Below are 20,373 nucleotides of genomic sequence, written 5' to 3'. Positions count from 1 at the left end.
CTGAACCTCTCAATTAGATTCCAGTGTGTAACTCATTCCCAGGTATCCATTATTCTATATATAAACCATCTGAACCCCTCGATTAGATTCCAGTCTGTAACTCACTCCCGGGTATCCATTAATCTATATATAAACCATCTGAACCCCTGGATTAGATTCAAGCCTGTAACTCACTCCCGGGTATCCATTAATTTATATATAAACCATCTGAACCCCTCGATTAGATTCAAGCCTATCACTCACTGCCGGGTATCCATTAATTTATATATAAACCATCTGAACCCCTCGATTAGATTCAAGCCTATCACTCACTGCCGGGTATCCATTAATTTATATATAAACCATCTGAACACCTCGATTAGAATCCAGACTGAAACTCACTCCCGGGTATCCATTAATCTATATATAAACCATCTGAACCCCTCAATGAGATTCCAGCCTGTCACTCACTCCCGGGTATCCATTAATCTATATATAAACCATCTGAACCCCTCAATTAGATTCCAGTCTGTAACTCACTCCCGGGTATCCATTAATCTATATATAAACCATCTGAACACCTCGATTAGAATCCAGACTGAAACTCACTCCCGGGTATCCATTAATCTATATATAAACCATCTGAACCCCTCAATGAGATTCCAGCCTGTCACTCACTCCCGGGTATCCATTAATCTGTATCTCAACCATCTGAACCCCTCAATTAGATTCCAGTCTGTAACTCACTCCCGGGTATCCATTAATCTATATATAAACCATCCGAACCCCTCAATTAGATTCCAGTCTGTAACTCGCTCCCGGGTATCCATTAATCTATATAAAAACCATCTGAGCACCATGATTAGATTCCAGCCGGTAACTCACTCCCGGGCATCCATTATTCTGTATATAAACCATCTGAACTCCTCAATTAGATTCCAGCCTGTAACTCAGTCCCGGGTATCCATTAATCTATATATAAACCATCTGAACCCCTCAATTAGATTCCAGTCTGTAACTCACTCCCAGGTATCCATTAATCTAGATATAAACCATCTGAACCCCTCAATTAGATTCCAGCCTGTAACTCACTCCCGGGTATCCATTATTCTATATATAAACCATCTGAACCCCTTGATTAGATTCCAGTCTGTAACTCACTCCCGGGTATCCATTATTCTATATATAAACCATCTGAACCCCTTGATTAGATTCCAGTCTGAAGCTCACTCCCGGGTATTCATTATTCTATATGTAAACCATCTGAACCCCTTGATTAGATTCCAGTCTGAAACTCTCTCCCGGGTATCCATTATTCTATATATAAACCATCTGAACCCCTCGATTAGAATCCAGTCTGAAACTCACTCCCGGGTATCCATTATTCTGTATATAAACCATCTGAACCCCTTGATTAGATTCCAGTCTGGAACTCACTCCCGGTTATCCATTAATCTATATATAAACCATCTGAGCACCTTGATTAGATTCTAGCCTGTAACTCATTCCCGGGTATCCATTAATCTGTATATATACCATCTGAACCCCTTGATTAGATTCCAGTCTGTAACTCACTCCCGGGTATCCATTATTCTATATATAAACCATCTGAACACCTTGATTAGATTCCAGTCTGTAACTCACTCCCGGGTATCCATTATTCTATCTATAAACCATCTGAACACCTCGATTAGATTCCAGTCTGTAACTCACTCTCGGGTATCCATTATTCTGTATATAAACCATCTGAACCCCTTGATTAGATTCCAGTCTGTAACTCACTCCCGGGTATCCATTATTCTATATATAAACCATCTGAACTTCTTGATTAGAATCCAGTCTGTAACTCACTCCCATTAATCTATATATAAACCATCTGAACACCTTGATTAGATTCCAGTCTGTAACTCACTCCCGGTTATCCATTATTCTGTATATATACCATCTGAACACCTTGATTAGATTCCAGTCTGAAACTCGCAATTAGGAGCATTATATCCTGGTGTTTTGCAGTAATTCACATGCTTATCTCCAAGCTAGTATTTAGATTAATATATTTCTGATTCTTCCACGGCAAACATCATTATGATAAGTAATTGATTTGGTCCATTCGATAAGTGTAGTACTGAGGCTTGCAGAGTTGGCAGGACCCATATTTGATTCCCAATCTGTGCTGAGTCAGTCAAAGCAGCATTTCAGTGCTTCAATAGCTCTAGATGTGACCTGGGCATGGAGGGAAGGGTGGAAATCAATCAGCCTGGGTCTGCTCCTGACCACGGACTAAAGTTAGGTCCAAATTGGCAGAACGCGATGCACCCAATGACTCAATAGCCGCCCTGTGTGGTCACTTACTTAAGGTACCATGGAACAGCCGGCAACACCACTTTCAGAAGAGGAGAGGGGTTAATTGAGTTCAAAAGCAAGGAAGTTATACTAAACCTTAAAAAAACGTCATTGGTTTGGCCTCAGTTGCAGTATTGTGCCTGATCTGGGCACCACACTTTAGGAAGGATGGTAAGACTGTGAAGGGGATGCAGAGGAGATTTACTAGAATAATAGCAGGATGACGGACTTCAATTATGTGGAGAGACTGGAAAAACTGTTTCCATCGGGAGGATGGTCAATAAGCAGAGGACACAGATTTAAGAAAATTGACAAAAGAACCAGAGGGTGATGAGGAGAATTAGTTGGTATGTAGTGAGTTGTTATAATCTGGACTACACTGCCTGAAAGGTTAGGGGAAATAAGATTCAATAAGTAACCTTCGAAAAGGAATGATTTACTGGGCGATTGGGAAGAAGCAGTGGAATGGGATTAATTGGATAGCTCTTTCAAACAGCTGGCACAGGGACGATGGGCTGAATAGTCTCCTTCTGTGCTGTATGATAGGTGTGGAGGGGGTAAGAAATAAACATTGACTTCTTGGTGATAAGTCCTAACTGGTCCTTGTGAGAATGTTAAATCCTAAGCAATTGTAGAGCGATATATTGGCTTGCAAGTACATCCAATCCTGAGAGAGGAGCCTCATTCACCTCGTTCCTGAGCTAACAGAAGCACCGGTGCACTCCATGGGCCCCGGCCACCTGCAGTCAGCGCGCACACTCGAAATGAATGCTTCTCAGAGGGATCGAAGGGGTGCAGGACAGCCTGGGTTCCCACATCGACTGTGATCTCCTGCAAAGCAACACAAAGCCTCTCATTATTCTGTAATGCAATCACCCCCTTTGTAAGCACACCATAAAAGGTTCATGAGCAACTCTGACACATCTAAGTGAAAATGAAGCTCCATGTGGAACACAATGTCCTGCTACAGTGTTTAATTATCATATGTGGACTTCATCTCAATCACAATGCCTCACATGACTGCTCAGCTCTAGCATTTCAGTCTCCTTGGAGACCGTAATAGTATTATTCACAAAGCCCTGCAGCCTTTCCAGTTCTCAAAGGGTCTCTTATCCCTGTTCTACAAAGAAATTAATTCAGCTTCTCTTTGTGTTCTCCTGCCACAGGCCAATTGGTTAATCGAAGCCCAGAACTGGATCGAAATGGCAAGTTCTGGAAGTACACAATATTTCTGTCCAGCATCTGCGGGGGGGATGTTAGTTAGTGTTTGGAATGGGACTTCCAATATGAATGGTGGGAGATTAAATTTGCATCTTCAGAATTGGTGGGCTTTTATTTTAATAATTACCTGTAGATTTCAAGCATAGGTAGTTTGTGATTTTAATCTCAATTATTATTAGACGCCAAGTAAAGGAGATTGCAGATGGGAGAATGGGTATAAAACATGGACCGGATTAAAATAGAGATTAGTGATGGAAGGACATGCATCAGATGTGGACTGGAATAGAAATGGTGCAGGGTACAGATTAGTTCAAAATGGGAGAATGAGGATAATTTCATGCTCAGTCAAATGCTCTAATGTCGGTTTTTGTTTGGGTTACATTCAATGTAATGCCCTTCCTAAATCCAGCTGTCCCGTCAAGCATGCACTGGTCAGATATAGTACTGACTGGACCATGTTTAAGACTGTCCCCTCCAGCACTTCCAGGTTAGTGTCAGCACAGAATAAATGCAGAGTGAAGCTCTAACTATGCTATCTCCTCTGATCACTCCCAGTTCATGTAGCATACAGGTTACAGGTCCTTTAATTTATCTAAACACTGCAGCTCCACCCCACTCTCAGAAAAATGCTTCTGCTAAATGAATGAGAGGCTTTACTGACAAAACAACCATCCTAATTATCTCTCTGAGGAGACTAGCAATTTAACAGTAATCAATGGCAAATTATGGACAATTTTATGTCATCTACTCATTCATGCAAGTAACTAGATGTAAACAGTTTCAGCCTCAGTCACTGCAGCCAGCCAGTCATCTCCTCAGACTGGGCAGATCTGAAGAATACTTCTATATCTCACTGAGTAGGATATAGAGAGTATAGTAATATATTCAAAGGGTAAGTGATTCATAGCATAGTGGTTATGTTGCTGGACTAGTAATTTAGTATACCTAGACTAATTATTGGAAGACATGGATTCAAATCCCATGACAACTAAGGAATTTAAATTTAATTAATTAAACATATTTGGAACCTTAAAAAATGTTAATGATGACCTTGAAGCTACCAGATTGTTGTAAAAACCCATGTGGTTCACTAATACCCTTTTGGGAAGTAATTTGCTGTCCTTGCCCACCTGGCCTGCGTGTGTCTCCAGACTGTGCCCACATGTGCCCACCTCCTTCTGGAATGTGTCTTTGCAAAGCAGGTGTGGAAAGAGATGCAATGGTTTTTGTCGAGGTTCATCCCAAGCAGCTCGGTAACACAGGAGTCTGTGCTCTCCGGGCTGTTCCTGGGGACGTACACCGAGATAAACACCAACTGCTGCTGGAGGACTATCAATTCGGTGAAAGACGCCCTTTGGTCTGCCCAAAACTTGCTGCTCTTCCAGCGCAAGGAGTTGTCCACGACTGAATGTTGCAGACTGGCACATTCCAAGGTCCAGGACTACGTGCTGAGGGATGCACTAAAGCTTGGGGCAGCCGCAGCAAAGGCTCAATGGGGAAAGACCACAGTGTAAGGTCCCCCCCCACCAAGCTGAACGGAGGGGCTGGGTCCATGGGAAACCCCTCGAACTGTATCCAGAAAATATTTGTTTGCTGTAAAATGTACATGGCATGTAAAATGAAATGGAAGGGTTGTGAGGCAACTCACTCCTGTATTGAAGGGAACTGATCTCCTTTGCACTGTTTGTATTGTTTGCCTTGGTGCTTTTTGGAACTGTTTTGTAATGTATTTTTTACAGATTTTTATAAATAAAGTATATTTTGGAAATTAAAAAAAAGCTTGTGTCTCCAGACTCAGTGATGTGGTTTGTTCTTAACTGGCCTCTGAAACTGGCCTAACAAGCCACTCAGTTGCATTTAAGAAGGTGGCTCACTATCTTCTCAAAGAGCAGTGGTCTGCATGGAATGTCCTCAAGGGCCGACAGGAAAAGGAGATGGTGGATCTTGTCGGATGGTTCCCCGAGCAGACTGCCAAAATCATTTGGCAGAATGCCTCATCACCAGAACTTTCAAACAAGCACCAAGACATAGTTCAGATCCTTCTTGTACGCCCGGAGTCTCATCCCCTCTGCACACTGCCCTCGAGGTGGCTGTGGTGGGGAAGAGACTGTTGCCCACCTCCTTCTGGAATGTGCCTTTGCAAAGCAGGTGTGAAAAGAGATGCAGTGATTTTTGTTGAGGTTCATCCCAAGCAGCTCTGTATCACAGGAGTCTGTGCTCTACGGGCTGTTCCCAGGGACGCAAACCGAGATAAACATCAACTGCTGCTGGAGGACTTTCAATTCGGTCAAAGACGCCCTTTGGTCTGCCCGAAACATGCTGGTCTTCCAGTGCAAAGAGTTGTCCATGACCGAGTGTTGCAGACTGGCACATTCCAAGGGTCCGGGACTACGTGCTGAGGGACGTACTAAAGCTTGGGGCAGCCGCGGCAAAGGCTCAATGGGGAAAGACCACTGTGTAAGGTCCTCCCACCATAGTGAACTGAGGGGCTGTACCCATGGAAAACCCCTTGGGCTGTATACACCAAATATGGTTTAGCTGTAAAATGTACTTGGCATGTAAAATGGAATGGAAGGGTTGTGAGGCAACTCACTCCTATGTTGAAGAAAACTGATTTCCTTTGCACTTGTTGGAATGTCAACTTGGTGCTGTTTTGAACAGTTTTGTAATGTATTTTTTACAGATTTTTATATGATTGTTCAGCTTGTGTGAGGAGGGCCTTCATTTTTTTTAGTTTGTTCATTTGATGTGGGCATCACTGGCAAGGCCAGCATGTATTGCCCATCCCTAATTGCCCTTGAGATCAGCCATAAATGCTGCCCTTGCCACACATTCCCACATCCCATGAAAGAATTGAAAAAAAACGAAGCTCTTCCTCATACAGACAAACCTCTCACCAGCCTGGATCTGTGACCTCTTGTCCTATTCATTGGGTTTACTCCGAAGTAATCAACTGCATTTATTTTCTTCATATCTCCCTTCAAGGATTAAAAAGACCAAGTTTTTTCAATCTTTCCTCTGGCACTAGGGATCAGCCTTGTGGCTGTCAAAGTGTGATAGGAAGAAAGTGTGTTATTTAGAAGAAGAGCACGTTGTACACTGAGCTCTTAATGGATTGCTTTGGGATTCTGATTTGGATTATTCACAGTAAATCAGAGAATATGGTTTTTCTAAGCAAGTGGATTTGTTGCAATTCCCCTTAAAGTACTGAGAGAACATGCATTGGAAAGATACAGGAATAATTAAGTGGGTTAGGTAACAGAGGTGTTGTGTATATTGGTCAGGGAAGTATGGAGGATGTTTGAAGCTAGTTGATATCTGGTATACTGATATGCGTGGAGGGTGGTGAGATGTTGAGGGTTGGACAAAGCAACCAGGTGTTGAGTTTTTGGGAAGTGTTGGAGCTGGGGGTGGAGAAGTTAGGAGCAGGGATGTGGGGAATGAGTTGGAGTTGGTGCTTGAAGAATAAAGACTTTGAGAAGATCATTTTTTTTTAATAGAAAGCAACTATGGGAAAGTGGCCTCCAAAAGCAAACAGTGGAGAATCAGGTTTCAGAGGAAAATAAAGTCAGTAAGAAAGAAAAATTGGGCAATTGTTAAAAAAAACACACAAAACAATCGTAAAAATGGTGTAATTGAGTTTAAAGGAAAGAATGGGATTGGAAATAAATACAAGAAGCAAATGGTGAGATGTTGGAAAGGCAGGTTTGGCAAAGAGAGAAAAACAATGCCACAAAGGAGACAGGCATGGGACAGTCAAAAACAGGAGGCCGCAAGCCTTGGAAAAGATCAGGAGTCTTCAAAAAGATATCAAGGGTGGGGTGGGGGGAGGGGGGGCGGGTGGGTGGAAGCGGAGGGTGGAGAGAAATACCCTAAATACGTTCCTGGAGATAACTGCTGCTGGGCTGAGACCTTCTGAGGCAATGGAATTAGAAGACTCAGGATTGGGATGACCATGTCACAAGATCTGCTGCAGCCAATGACAGTTGATGGTTTAGTAAAACTTGGCTCCACAATGCCACCTATGGTGAAAAGCAAGTATTAGTTATTTACTTTACCAGACATTGTCCAGGAGTGTGACACAGGAAGACAACAGCAAGTGCACGCAGTCAAAATACTTTTAGTACATTATTACGGAGGGACATATATATAAACCACCACCTTTTTTCCCTCCTGCCTGTTCCACTCCACTATGTATCCAAGTAGAATGCCGTGTACTTCCCATGCTGCCACATCGTACCACCATATCACCAATGATGATCCATTGTAGAAGTAGCTCACATTCCTTGGTGGTGCACTTGGAGCTATGACAGAAACAGACCGCGTGTTACTGCAGTGATACCACCTCCAACGCTATAAGATGCAACCTCAACAAGTCTTTGTGTCAGTGCATGGCATCCCCATTAGGCAGTTAGTTTGGTTTTAGGGCACCAAGCTCTAATTCTTCTCTGAGGTTTGCCACGTTACTATCTTTGTTCCCATTCAACACCAGTTCCTGAGAAGTGGCTCCCAGCCAACCCACTAATCCCAGTAACAGGAGTGACGCATATCACTATCCCCTCCCCCATACAGACAGTGGTACCTACCAGTCATGCCAATGCACTACAGTATTGAACCATGTGCATAGTTGGTATGCCCCCTTAAAATCTCCACTATAGATGTGGTCCCATATCCATGATCCAGCCACTAAGGCCTGCATGGTGCCACAACTCCAGTAGTGGCACAGTTCTGAGCTGTGATATTGGCACTGGTACAGCTATACTGACATACCCCAACACTCACCATCACAATTCTATGCATAGAAATCACCAAAATATTCCAGTTTAAACCCCCCTATCAAATCTCCTCTTAGGATATAGACTTTGTGGCTTCCAGTTCTCCCAGTCATTTTCAGAGTTTACTGAAATGATGTCCATGAGATTAGTTGGGGTTAGGCAGGAAGCCAGTTTCTCCACGATGATACTCCTCACTATTCCCTCACCCCTGTTATCCCGAGGGTACAGGTGACTGAGTACAGTGATGAGGGATCAATTCCAATCCAGGACATTCTCCAAGTCTTCATAAGTGTCCAGGAGAATGGTTTCAAGAATTCAGTTTGTGTATTTGTGTATTAATGCAGTACATGAATACACAAATGCACGAATAGGAACTTAGGAACAGGAGCAGACCATTCATCCCCTCAAGCCATTCAGCCATTCAATTGGATAATATTGATCAGTATCTTAACTCCATTTTCCTGCCTTGGTTCTGTATTCCTTAATATCCTTACCTAACAAAAACCTCTAACCTACTAAACCTGCCCAATAATCCCCCTAACCTCACTGATGGGCAGATTCAGATACTCCATTTGCCTCAGTACTGTTGCCTGTAAGTGTTACTCCAACACGACAACAGTGTAGATTTACCAACAGGTTCGAGTCCAAACAAATAGAAGTTTTCAGAACAATCGATCATTTTAATGGAAATGATAATGAGATGGTGAGAACAAGCCAACATGGCTGGAAAGGGTCTGATAAGCCTTTGCAATTTGAGCACAGATATCAACTATGGTTCTATTTCCAAGCCGCAGGGATAGATAATGACTTTGTGTGATAGTGCCAAACAAATGATAGCAAGTCAACATCCTGGTTTGCCTCTATCGCACAATGTCAAGATCTACCCCATATGTTTACCAAATGAATGTCCCTTGTGGCTCAGTGGATAACAGTCTTACCTTTGAGTGAGGAAAAGCATGGATTCCAGTACCACTCCAGAGACCTAAGCAGCAAATTTAATGCAGTACTGAGGGAGTATCAGATGTGTTATATTTGGATGAAGCAGTAAACCCCGTCTGCTCTTTCAAGTGGATGTAAAAGATTCCATGGCACTATTCGAAGAACAGCAGCGAAGTGTCCTGATGGCCAGTATTTATCCTTCAGCCAACATCTCTAAAACCAGACGATTTAATCATTATCACGTTGCTTTTTGTGGTAGCTTGCTGTGCATAAATTGGCTGCCGTATTTCTGACATTTTTTTATGCAGCGAGTTGTTAGGATCTGGATTGTACTGCCTGAGAGTGTGCTGGAGGCAGATTCAATTGTGGTTTTCAAAAGGAAATTGGATAATTATCTGAAGAAAAAAAATTTGCAGAGCTGCGGGGAAAGTGCGGGGAAGTGGGACTAGCTGACTCGCAGAGACTGGCACTGACTCGACAGGCCGAATGGCCTTCTTCTGTGCTGTAACCATTCTATGATTCCATGATTACAGCAGTGACTACACTTTAAATGTACTTCATTGGCTGTAAAGTGCTTTGGGACTGGCTGAAGTCATGAAAGGGATTATATAAATTAGTTTCTTATTTAATAATATTATCATTGAGAGGAGATCGCCCACACACATAAGAGACTCACTAGCTGGACTCAACTCATGGAGTCACTTCAACAGATAGCACAATGACCTGAGAGACCCTAGCATAGTGATTATGTTACTGGGCTAGTAAGCCAGAGGCCTGAACTAATGATTCTGAGACATGAGTTCAAATCCTACCACATATTTAAGGAATTGAAATTCAATTAACTAAAAAGGAATAAAAAGCTAATGTCAGTAATGGTGACTGTGAAACTACCAGATTGTTGTAAAAACTCATCTGGTCCACGAATGCCCTTTTGCGAAGGAAATCTGCTGTCCTTACCTGGTCTGGCCCAAGTGCGACTCCAGACCCTCAGTGATGTGGTTGCCTCTGAAATGGCCCAGCATGTCTATCTACACCCCGTAAATGAATTAAAAAAAGGGTTCGAAAGAATCAGTGCCCATGTAAGCCATTGTGTTCTGTCATTATAGGAGACAGTGGATCATCTCACCTGCTTCAGATGTTCGGAAGTGTATCCATTCTGTGAATTCTGAACGTCCGACCTCATTACTACAACTGAGTCGAACACGACACAATGTGAATGGGCTCAGGCCTACAATTGTGCGTCTGAATGGTGGGACGGGAAAGGTATCCTCAAAGGATATGTTGGTATTTGAAGTAGTATTGACCTTGTTGGGATCTAAAACCTGGAAGAGAGGGAGAGACGCACACACAATCAGTCAAATTACAGTCAAGTAACAGAATATTCACAGACAGCATATACTAAAAGCAACAGCAGGCACCTTGTACAGACAGATACATGCATGAGGCAAAGTTAAAAGTTCGTGTTTACTGTGAAACCTGCCAAGCAATTCGCTCCTACCCTGCATTCCCAAACCACTGAATAACCATCAAATAGGAAGGGAGACAGAAACCATGGCAATGGCTTTAACAAACTAAATCCATGGTGAAGCACCTGATAGTGATCAGAATCCACACTCCTATTTTGGGTAGAAAGTTCAACGATTTGCACTTTGACTCATCTGTGATATATATCATTACAGTCTTACATTCCAGTACCAGCTCCTCCATCACCAATACTGTCCTGAATATCAGGACCAGCTCCTCTATCACCAACACTGTCCTGATTATCAGTAGCAGCTCCTCCATCACCAACACTGTCCTGATTATCAGTAGCAGCTCCTCCATCATCAATACTGTCCTGATTATCAGTACCAGCTCTTCCATCACCAACACTGTCCTGATTAACAGGACCAGCTCCTCTATCACCAACACTGTCCTGATTAACAGGACCAGCTCCTCTATCACCAACACTGTCCTGATTAACAGGACAAGCTCCTCCATCAGATTATCAGTACCAGGTCTTCCATCACCAACACTGTCCTGATTATCAGTACCAGCTCCTCCATCACCAACACTGTCCTGATTAACAGGACCAGCTCCTCCATCACCAACACTGTCCTGATTATCAGGACCAGCTCCTCCATCATCAACACTGTCCTGATTATCAGTACCAGCTCCTCCATCACCAACACTGTCCTGATTATCAGGACCAGCTCCTCCATCATCAACACTGTCCTGATTATCAGTACCAGCTCCTCCATCATCAACACTGTCCTGATTATCAGGACCAGCTCCTCCATCATCAACACTGTCCTGATTATCAGTACCAGCTCCTCCATCATCAACACTGTCCTGATTATCAGTACCAGCTCCTCCATCACCAACACTGTCCTGATTATCAGGACCAGCTCCTCCATCATCAACACTGTCCTGATTATCAGTACCAGCTCCTCCATCATCAACACTGTCCTGATTATCAGTACCAGCTCCTCTATCACCAACACTGTCCTGATTATCAGTACCAGCTCCTCCATCATCAACACTGTCCTGATTATCAGTACCAGCTCCTCCATCATCAACACTGTCCTGATTATCAGTACCAGCTCTTCCATCATCAACACTGTCCTGATTATCAGTACCAGCTCCTCTATCACCAACACTGTCCTGATTATCAGGACCAGCTCCTCTATCACCAACACTGTCCTGATTATCAGGACCAGCTCCTCTATCACCAACACTGTCCTGATTATCAGTACCAGCTCCTCCATCACCAACACTGTCCTGATTATCAGTACCAGCTCCTCTATCACCAACACTGTCCTGATTATCAGGACCAGCTCCTCTATCACCAACACTGTCCTGATTATCAGGACCAGCTCCTCTATCACCAACACTGTCCTGATTATCAGTAGCAGCTCCTCCATCACCAACACTGTCCTGATTATCAGTACCAGCTCCTCTATCACCAACACTGTCCTGATTATCAGTACCAGCTCCTCCATCACCAACACTGTCCTGATTATCAGTACCAGCTCCTCTATCACCAACACTGTCCTGATTATCAGTACCAGCTCCTCTATCACCAACACTGTCCTGATTATCAGTACCAGCTCCTCCATCACCAACACTGTCCTGATTATCAGTACCAGCTCCTCCATCACCAACACTGTCCTGATTATCAGTACCAGCTCCTCTATCACCAACACTGTCCTGATTATCAGTACCAGCTCCTCTATCACCAACACTGTCCTGATTATCAGTACCAGCTCTTCCATCATCAACACTGTCCTGATTATCAGTACCAGCTCTTCCATCACCAACACTGTCCTGATTATCAGTACCAGCTCCTCCATCACCAACACTGTCCTGATTATCAGTACCAGCTCCTCTATCACCAACACTGTCCTGATTATCAGGACCAGCTCCTCTATCACCAACACTGTCCTGATTATCAGTACCAGCTCTTCCATCATCAACACTGTCTTGATTATCAGTACCAGCTCCTCCATCACCAACACTGTCCTGATTATCAGTACCAGCTCCTCTATCACCAACACTGTCCTGATTATCAGTACCAGCTCCTCTATCACCAACACTGTCCTGATTATCAGGACCAGCTCCTCTATCACCAACACTGTCCTGATTATCAGTACCAGCTCTTCCATCATCAACACTGTCCTGATTATCAGTACCAGCTCCTCCATCACCAACACTGTCCTGATTATCAGTACCAGCTCTTCCATCATCAACACTGTCCTGATTATCAGTACCAGCTCTTCCATCATCAACACTGTCCTGATTAACAGGACCAGCTCCTCCATCATCAACACTGTCCTGATTATCAGTACCAGCTCTTCCATCACCAACACTGTCCTGATTATCAGTAGCAGTTCCTCCATCACCAACACTGTCCTGATTATCAGTACCAGCTCCTCCATCACCAACACTGTCCTGATTATCAGTACCAGTTCCTCCATCACCAACACTGTCCTGATTATCAGTACCAGCTCTTCCATCACCAACACTGTCCTGATTATCAGTAGCAGTTCCTCCATCACCAACACTGTCCTGATTATCAGTACCAGCTCCTCCATCACCAACACTGTCCTGATTATCAGTACCAGCTCCTCTATCACCAACACTGTCCTGATTATCAGTACCAGCTCCTCTATCACCAACACTGTCCTGATTATCAGTACCAGCTCCTCCATCACCAACACTGTCCTGATTATCAGTACCAGCTCTTCCATCACCAACACTGTCCTGATTATCAGTAGCAGTTCCTCCATCACCAACACTGTCCTGATTATCAGTACCAGCTCCTCCATCACCAACACTGTCCTGATTATCAGTACCAGCTCCTCTATCACCAACACTGTCCTGATTATCAGTACCAGCTCATCCATCATCAACACTGTCCTGATTATCAGTACCAGCTCTTCCATCATCAACACTGTCCTGATTATCAGTACCAGCTCCTCTATCACCAACACTGTCCTGATTATCAGTAGCAGCTCTTCCATCATCAACACTGTCCTGATTATCAGTACCAGCTCTTCCATCATCAACACTGTCCTGATTATCAGTACCAGTTCCTCTATCACCAACACTGTCCTGATTATCAGTACCAGCTCCTCTATCACCAACACTGTCCTGATTATCAGTACCAGCTCTTCCATCACCAACACTGTCCTGATTATCAGTAGCAGCTCTTCCATCATCAACACTGTCCTGATTATCAGTACCAGCTCTTCCATCATCAACACTGTCCTGATTATCAGTACCAGCTCCTCTATCACCAACACTGTCCTGATTATCAGTACCAGCTCCTCCATCACCAACACTGTCCTGATTATCAGTACCAGCTCCTCCATCACCAACACTGTCCTGATTATCAGTACCAGCTCTTCCATCACCAACACTGTCCTGATTATCAGTAGCAGCTCTTCCATCATCAACACTGTCCTGATTATCAGTACCAGCTCTTCCATCATCAACACTGTCCTGATTATCAGTACCAGCTCCTCTATCACCAACACTGTCCTGATTATCAGTACCAGCTCCTCCATCACCAACACTGTCCTGATTATCAGTACCAGCTCCTCCATCACCAACACTGTCCTGATTATCAGTACCAGCTCCTCCATCACCAACACTGTCCTGATTATCAGTACCAGCTCCTCCATCATCAACACTGTCCTGATTATCAGTACCAGCTCCTCCATCACCAACACTGTCCTGATTATCAGTACCAGCTCCTCCATCACCAACACTGTCCTGATTATCAGTACCAGCTCTTCCATCACCAACACTGTCCTGATTATCAGTACCAGCTCTTCCATCACCAACACTGTCCTGATTATCAGTACCAGCTCTTCCATCATCAACACTGTCCTGATTATCAGTACCAGCTCTTCCATCATCAACACTGTCCTGATTATCAGTACCAGCTCCTCTATCACCAACACTGTCCTGATTATCAGTACCAGCTCTTCCATCATCAACACTGTCCTGATTATCAGTACCAGTTCTTCCATCACCAACACTGTCCTGATTATCAGTACCAGCTCCTCTATCACCAACACTGTCCTGATTATCAGTACCAGTTCTTCCATCACCAACACTGTCCTGATTATCAGTACCAGCTCTTCCATCACCAACACTGTCCTGATTATCAGTACCAGCTCTTCCATCACCAACACTGTCCTGATTATCAGTACCAGCTCTTCCATCATCAACACTGTCCTGATTATCAGTACCAGTTCTTCCATCACCAACACTGTCCTGATTATCAGTACCAGCTCCTCTATCACCAACACTGTCCTGATTATCAGTACCAGCTCTTCCATCACCAACACTGTCCTGATTATCAGTACCAGCTCTTCCATCATCAACACTGTCCTGATTATCAGTACCAGCTCCTCTATCACCAACACTGTCCTGATTATCAGTACCAGCTCTTCCATCATCAACACTGTCCTGATTATCAGTACCAGTTCTTCCATCACCAACACTGTCCTGATTATCAGTACCAGCTCCTCCATCACCAACACTGTCCTGATTATCAGTACCAGCTCCTCTATCACCAACACTGTCCTGATTATCAGTACCAGCTCCTCCATCACCAACACTGTCCTGATTATCAGTACCAGCTCCTCCATCATCAACACTGTCCTGATTATCAGTACCAGCTCCTCTATCACCAACACTGTCCTGATTATCAGTACCAGCTCCTCTATCACCAACACTGTCCTGATTATCAGTACCAGCTCCTCCATCACCAACACTGTCCTGATTATCAGTACCAGCTCCTCCATCACCAACACTGTCCTGATTATCAGTACCAGCTCCTCTATCACCAACACTGTCCTGATTATCAGTACCAGCTCCTCTATCACCAACACTGTCCTGATTATCAGTACCAGCTCTTCCATCACCAACACTGTCCTGATTATCAGTACCAGCTCCTCTATCACCAACACTGTCCTGATTATCAGTACCAGCTCCTCTATCACCAACACTGTCCTGATTATCAGTACCAGCTCTTCCATCACCAACACTGTCCTGATTATCAGTACCAGCTCCTCCATCACCAACACTGTCCTGATTATCAGTACCAGCTCTTCCATCACCAACACTGTCCTGATTATCAGTAGCAGCTCCTCCATCATCAACACTGTCCTGATTATCAGTACCAGCTCTTCCATCACCAACACTGTCCTGATTATCAGTACCAGCTCTTCCATCACCAACACTGTCCTGATTATCAGTACCAGTTCTTCCATCACCAACACTGTCCTGATTATCAGTACCAGCTCCTCCATCACCAACACTGTCCTGATTATCAGTACCAGTTCTTCCATCATCAACACTGTCCTGATTATCAGTACCAGCTCTTCCATCACCAACACTGTCCTGATTATCAGTAGCAGCTCCTCCATCATCAACACTGTCCTGATTATCAGTACCAGCTCTTCCATCATCAACACTGTCCTGATTATCAGTACCAGCTCTTCCATCATCAACACTGTCCTGATTATCAGTACCAGTTCTTCCATCACCAACACTGTCCTGATTATCAGTACCAGCTCCTCTATCACCAACACTGTCCTGATTATCAGTACCAGCTCCTCTATCACCAACACTGTCCTGATTATCAGTACCAGCTCCTCTATCACCAACACTGTCCTGATTATCAGTACCAGCTCTTCCATCATCAACACTGTCCTGATTATCAGTACCAGCTCTTCCATCACCAACACTGTCCTGATTATCAGTAGCAGCTCCTCCATCATCAACACTGTCCTGATTATCAGTACCAGCTCTTCCATCATCAACACTGTCCTGATTATCAGTACCAGCTCTTCCATCACCAACACTGTCCTGATTATCAGTACCAGCTCTTCCATCACCAACACTGTCCTGATTATCAGTACCAGCTCCTCTATCACCAACACTGTCCTGATTATCAGTACCAGCTCTTCCATCACCAACACTGTCCTGATTATCAGTACCAGCTCTTCCATCACCAACACTGTCCTGATTATCAGTACCAGCTCCTCTATCACCAACACTGTCCTGATTATCAGTACCAGCTCCTCTATCACCAACACTGTCCTGATTATCAGTACCAGCTCCTCTATCATCAACACTGTCCTGATTATCAGTACCAGCTCTTCCATCACCAACACTGTCCTGATTATCAGTAGCAGCTCCTCCATCATCAACACTGTCCTGATTATCAGTACCAGCTCTTCCATCACCAACACTGTCCTGATTATCAGTACCAGCTCTTCCATCACCAACACTGTCCTGATTATCAGTAGCAGCTCCTCCATCATCAACACTGTCCTGATTATCAGTACCAGCTCTTCCATCACCAACACTGTCCTGATTATCAGTACCAGCTCTTCCATCACCAACACTGTCCTGATTATCAGTAGCAGCTCCTCCATCATCAACACTGTCCTGATTATCAGTACCAGCTCTTCCATCACCAACATTGTCCTGATTATCAATACCAGCTCTTCCATCACCAACACTGTCCTGATTATCAGTACCAGCTCTTCCATCATCAACACTGTCCTGATTATCAGTACCAGCTCCTCTATCACCAACACTGTCCTGATTATCAGTACCAGCTCTTCCATCACCAACACTGTCCTGATTATCAGTACCAGCTCTTCCATCATCAACACTGTCCTGATTATCAGGACCAGCTCCTCTATCACCAACACTGTCCTGATTATCAGTACCAGCTCTTCCATCATCAACACTGTCCTGATTATCAGTAGCAGCTCCTCCATCACCAACACTGTCCTGATTATCAGTACCAGCTCTTCCATCACCAACACTGTCCTGATTATCAGTACCAGCTCCTCTATCACCAACACTGTCCTGATTATCAGTACCAGCTCTTCCATCATCAACACTGTCCTGATTATCAGTACCAGCTCCTCTATCACCAACACTGTCCTGATTATCAGTACCAGCTCCTCTATCACCAACACTGTCCTGATTATCAGTAGCAGCTCTTCCATCATCAACACTGTCCTGATTATCAGTAGCAGCTCCTCTATCACCAACACTGTCCTGATTATCAGTAGCAGCTCCTCCATCACCAACACTGTCCTGATTATCAGGACCAGCTCCTCCATCATCAACACTGTCCTGATTATCAGTAGCAGCTCTTCCATCATCAACACTGTCCTGATTATCAGTAGCAGCTCCTCCATCACCAACACTGTCCTGATTATCAGGACCAGCTCCTCTATCACCAACACTGTCCTGATTATCAGGACCAGCTCCTCTATCACCAACACTGTCCTGATTATCAGTACCAGCTCCTCCATCACCAACACTGTCCTGATTATCAGTACCAGCTCCTCTATCACCAACACTGTCCTGATTATCAGGACCAGCTCCTCTATCACCAACACTGTCCTGATTATCAGGACCAGCTCCTCTATCACCAACACTGTCCTGATTATCAGTAGCAGCTCCTCCATCACCAACACTGTCCTGATTATCAGTACCAGCTCCTCTATCACCAACACTGTCCTGATTATCAGTACCAGCTCCTCCATCACCAACACTGTCCTGATTATCAGTACCAGCTCCTCTATCACCAACACTGTCCTGATTATCAGTACCAGCTCCTCTATCACCAACACTGTCCTGATTATCAGTACCAGCTCCTCCATCACCAACACTGTCCTGATTATCAGTACCAGCTCCTCCATCACCAACACTGTCCTGATTATCAGTACCAGCTCCTCTATCACCAACACTGTCCTGATTATCAGTACCAGCTCCTCTATCACCAACACTGTCCTGATTATCAGTACCAGCTCTTCCATCATCAACACTGTCCTGATTATCAGTACCAGCTCTTCCATCACCAACACTGTCCTGATTATCAGTACCAGCTCCTCCATCACCAACACTGTCCTGATTATCAGTACCAGCTCCTCTATCACCAACACTGTCCTGATTATCAGGACCAGCTCCTCTATCACCAACACTGTCCTGATTATCAGTACCAGCTCTTCCATCATCAACACTGTCCTGATTATCAGTACCAGCTCCTCCATCACCAACACTGTCCTGATTATCAGTACCAGCTCCTCTATCACCAACACTGTCCTGATTATCAGTACCAGCTCCTCTATCACCAACACTGTCCTGATTATCAGGACCAGCTCCTCTATCACCAACACTGTCCTGATTATCAGGACCAGCTCCTCTATCACCAACACTGTCCTGATTATCAGTACCAGCTCTTCCATCATCAACACTGTCCTGATTATCAGTACCAGCTCCTCCATCACCAACACTGTCCTGATTATCAGTAGCAGTTCCTCTATCACCAACACTGTCCTGATTATCAGTACCAGCTCTTCCATCACCAACACTGTCCTGATTATCAGTACCAGCTCCTCTATCACCAACACTGTCCTGATTATCAGTACCAGCTCTTCCATCATCAACACTGTCCTGATTATCAGTACCAGCTCCTCCATCACCAACACTGTCCTGATTATCAGTAGCAGTTCCTCTATCACCAACACTGTCCTGATTATCAGTACCAGCTCTTCCATCACCAACACTGTCCTGATTATCAGTACCAGCTCCTCTATCACCAACACTGTCCTGATTATCAGTACCAGCTCTTCCATCATCAACACTGTCCTGATTATCAGTACCAGCTCCTCTATCACCAACACTGTCCTGATTATCAGTACCAGCTCCTCTATCACCAACACTGTCCTGATTATCAGTACCAGCTCCTCCATCACCAACACTGTCCTGATTATCAGTACCAGCTCCTCTATCACCAACACTGTCCTGATTATCAGTACCAGCTCTTCCATCATCAACACTGTCCTGATTATCAGTACCAGCTCTTCCATCATCAACACTGTCCTGATTATCAGTACCAGCTCCTCTATCACCAACACTGTCCTGATTATCAGTAGCAGCTCTTCCATCATCAACACTGTCCTGATTATCAGTACCAGCTCTTCCATCATCAACACTGTCCTGATTATCAGTACCAGTTCCTCTATCACCAACACTGTCCTGATTATCAGTACCAGCTCCTCTATCACCAACACTGTCCTGATTATCAGTACCAGCTCTTCCATCACCAACACTGTCCTGATTATCAGTAGCAGCTCTTCCATCATCAACACTGTCCTGATTATCAGTACCAGCTCTTCCATCATCAACACTGTCCTGATTATCAGTACCAGCTCCTCTATCACCAACACTGTCCTGATTATCAGTACCAGCTCCTCCATCACCAACACTGTCCTGATTATCAGTACCAGCTCCTCCATCACCAACACTGTCCTGATTATCAGTACCAGCTCTTCCATCACCAACACTGTCCTGATTATCAGTAGCAGCTCTTCCATCATCAACACTGTCCTGATTATCAGTACCAGCTCTTCCATCATCAACACTGTCCTGATTATCAGTAGCAGCTCTTCCATCATCAACACTGTCCTGATTATCAGTACCAGCTCTTCCATCATCAACACTGTCCTGATTATCAGTACCAGCTCCTCTATCACCAACACTGTCCTGATTATCAGTACCAGCTCCTCCATCACCAACACTGTCCTGATTATCA

General features: G+C 44.4%; 1 protein-coding gene across 1 annotated transcript in view; it reads right to left on the bottom strand.

Moving 5' to 3' along the window:
• Positions 1-20,373, bottom strand: part of tyro3 (TYRO3 protein tyrosine kinase) — a 339,850-nt gene that overhangs the window by 68,430 nt on the left and 251,047 nt on the right. Inside the window, exons 7-9 of the mRNA XM_068039626.1 lie at positions 10,384-10,579; positions 7,702-7,847; positions 3,012-3,153 (exon numbers count right to left, since the gene is read on the bottom strand). Of these exons, the coding sequence (XP_067895727.1) occupies positions 3,012-3,153; positions 7,702-7,847; positions 10,384-10,579 (484 nt within the window). The remainder of the gene's footprint in view (positions 1-3,011; positions 3,154-7,701; positions 7,848-10,383; positions 10,580-20,373) is intronic.

This window comes from Heterodontus francisci, chromosome 9 (assembly GCF_036365525.1).
Source record: "Heterodontus francisci isolate sHetFra1 chromosome 9, sHetFra1.hap1, whole genome shotgun sequence".
Taxonomy (NCBI): domain Eukaryota; kingdom Metazoa; phylum Chordata; class Chondrichthyes; order Heterodontiformes; family Heterodontidae; genus Heterodontus; species Heterodontus francisci.
Note: the sequence above shows the minus strand (reverse complement) of the source record. Positions and strands in the feature narration are given on the sequence as shown.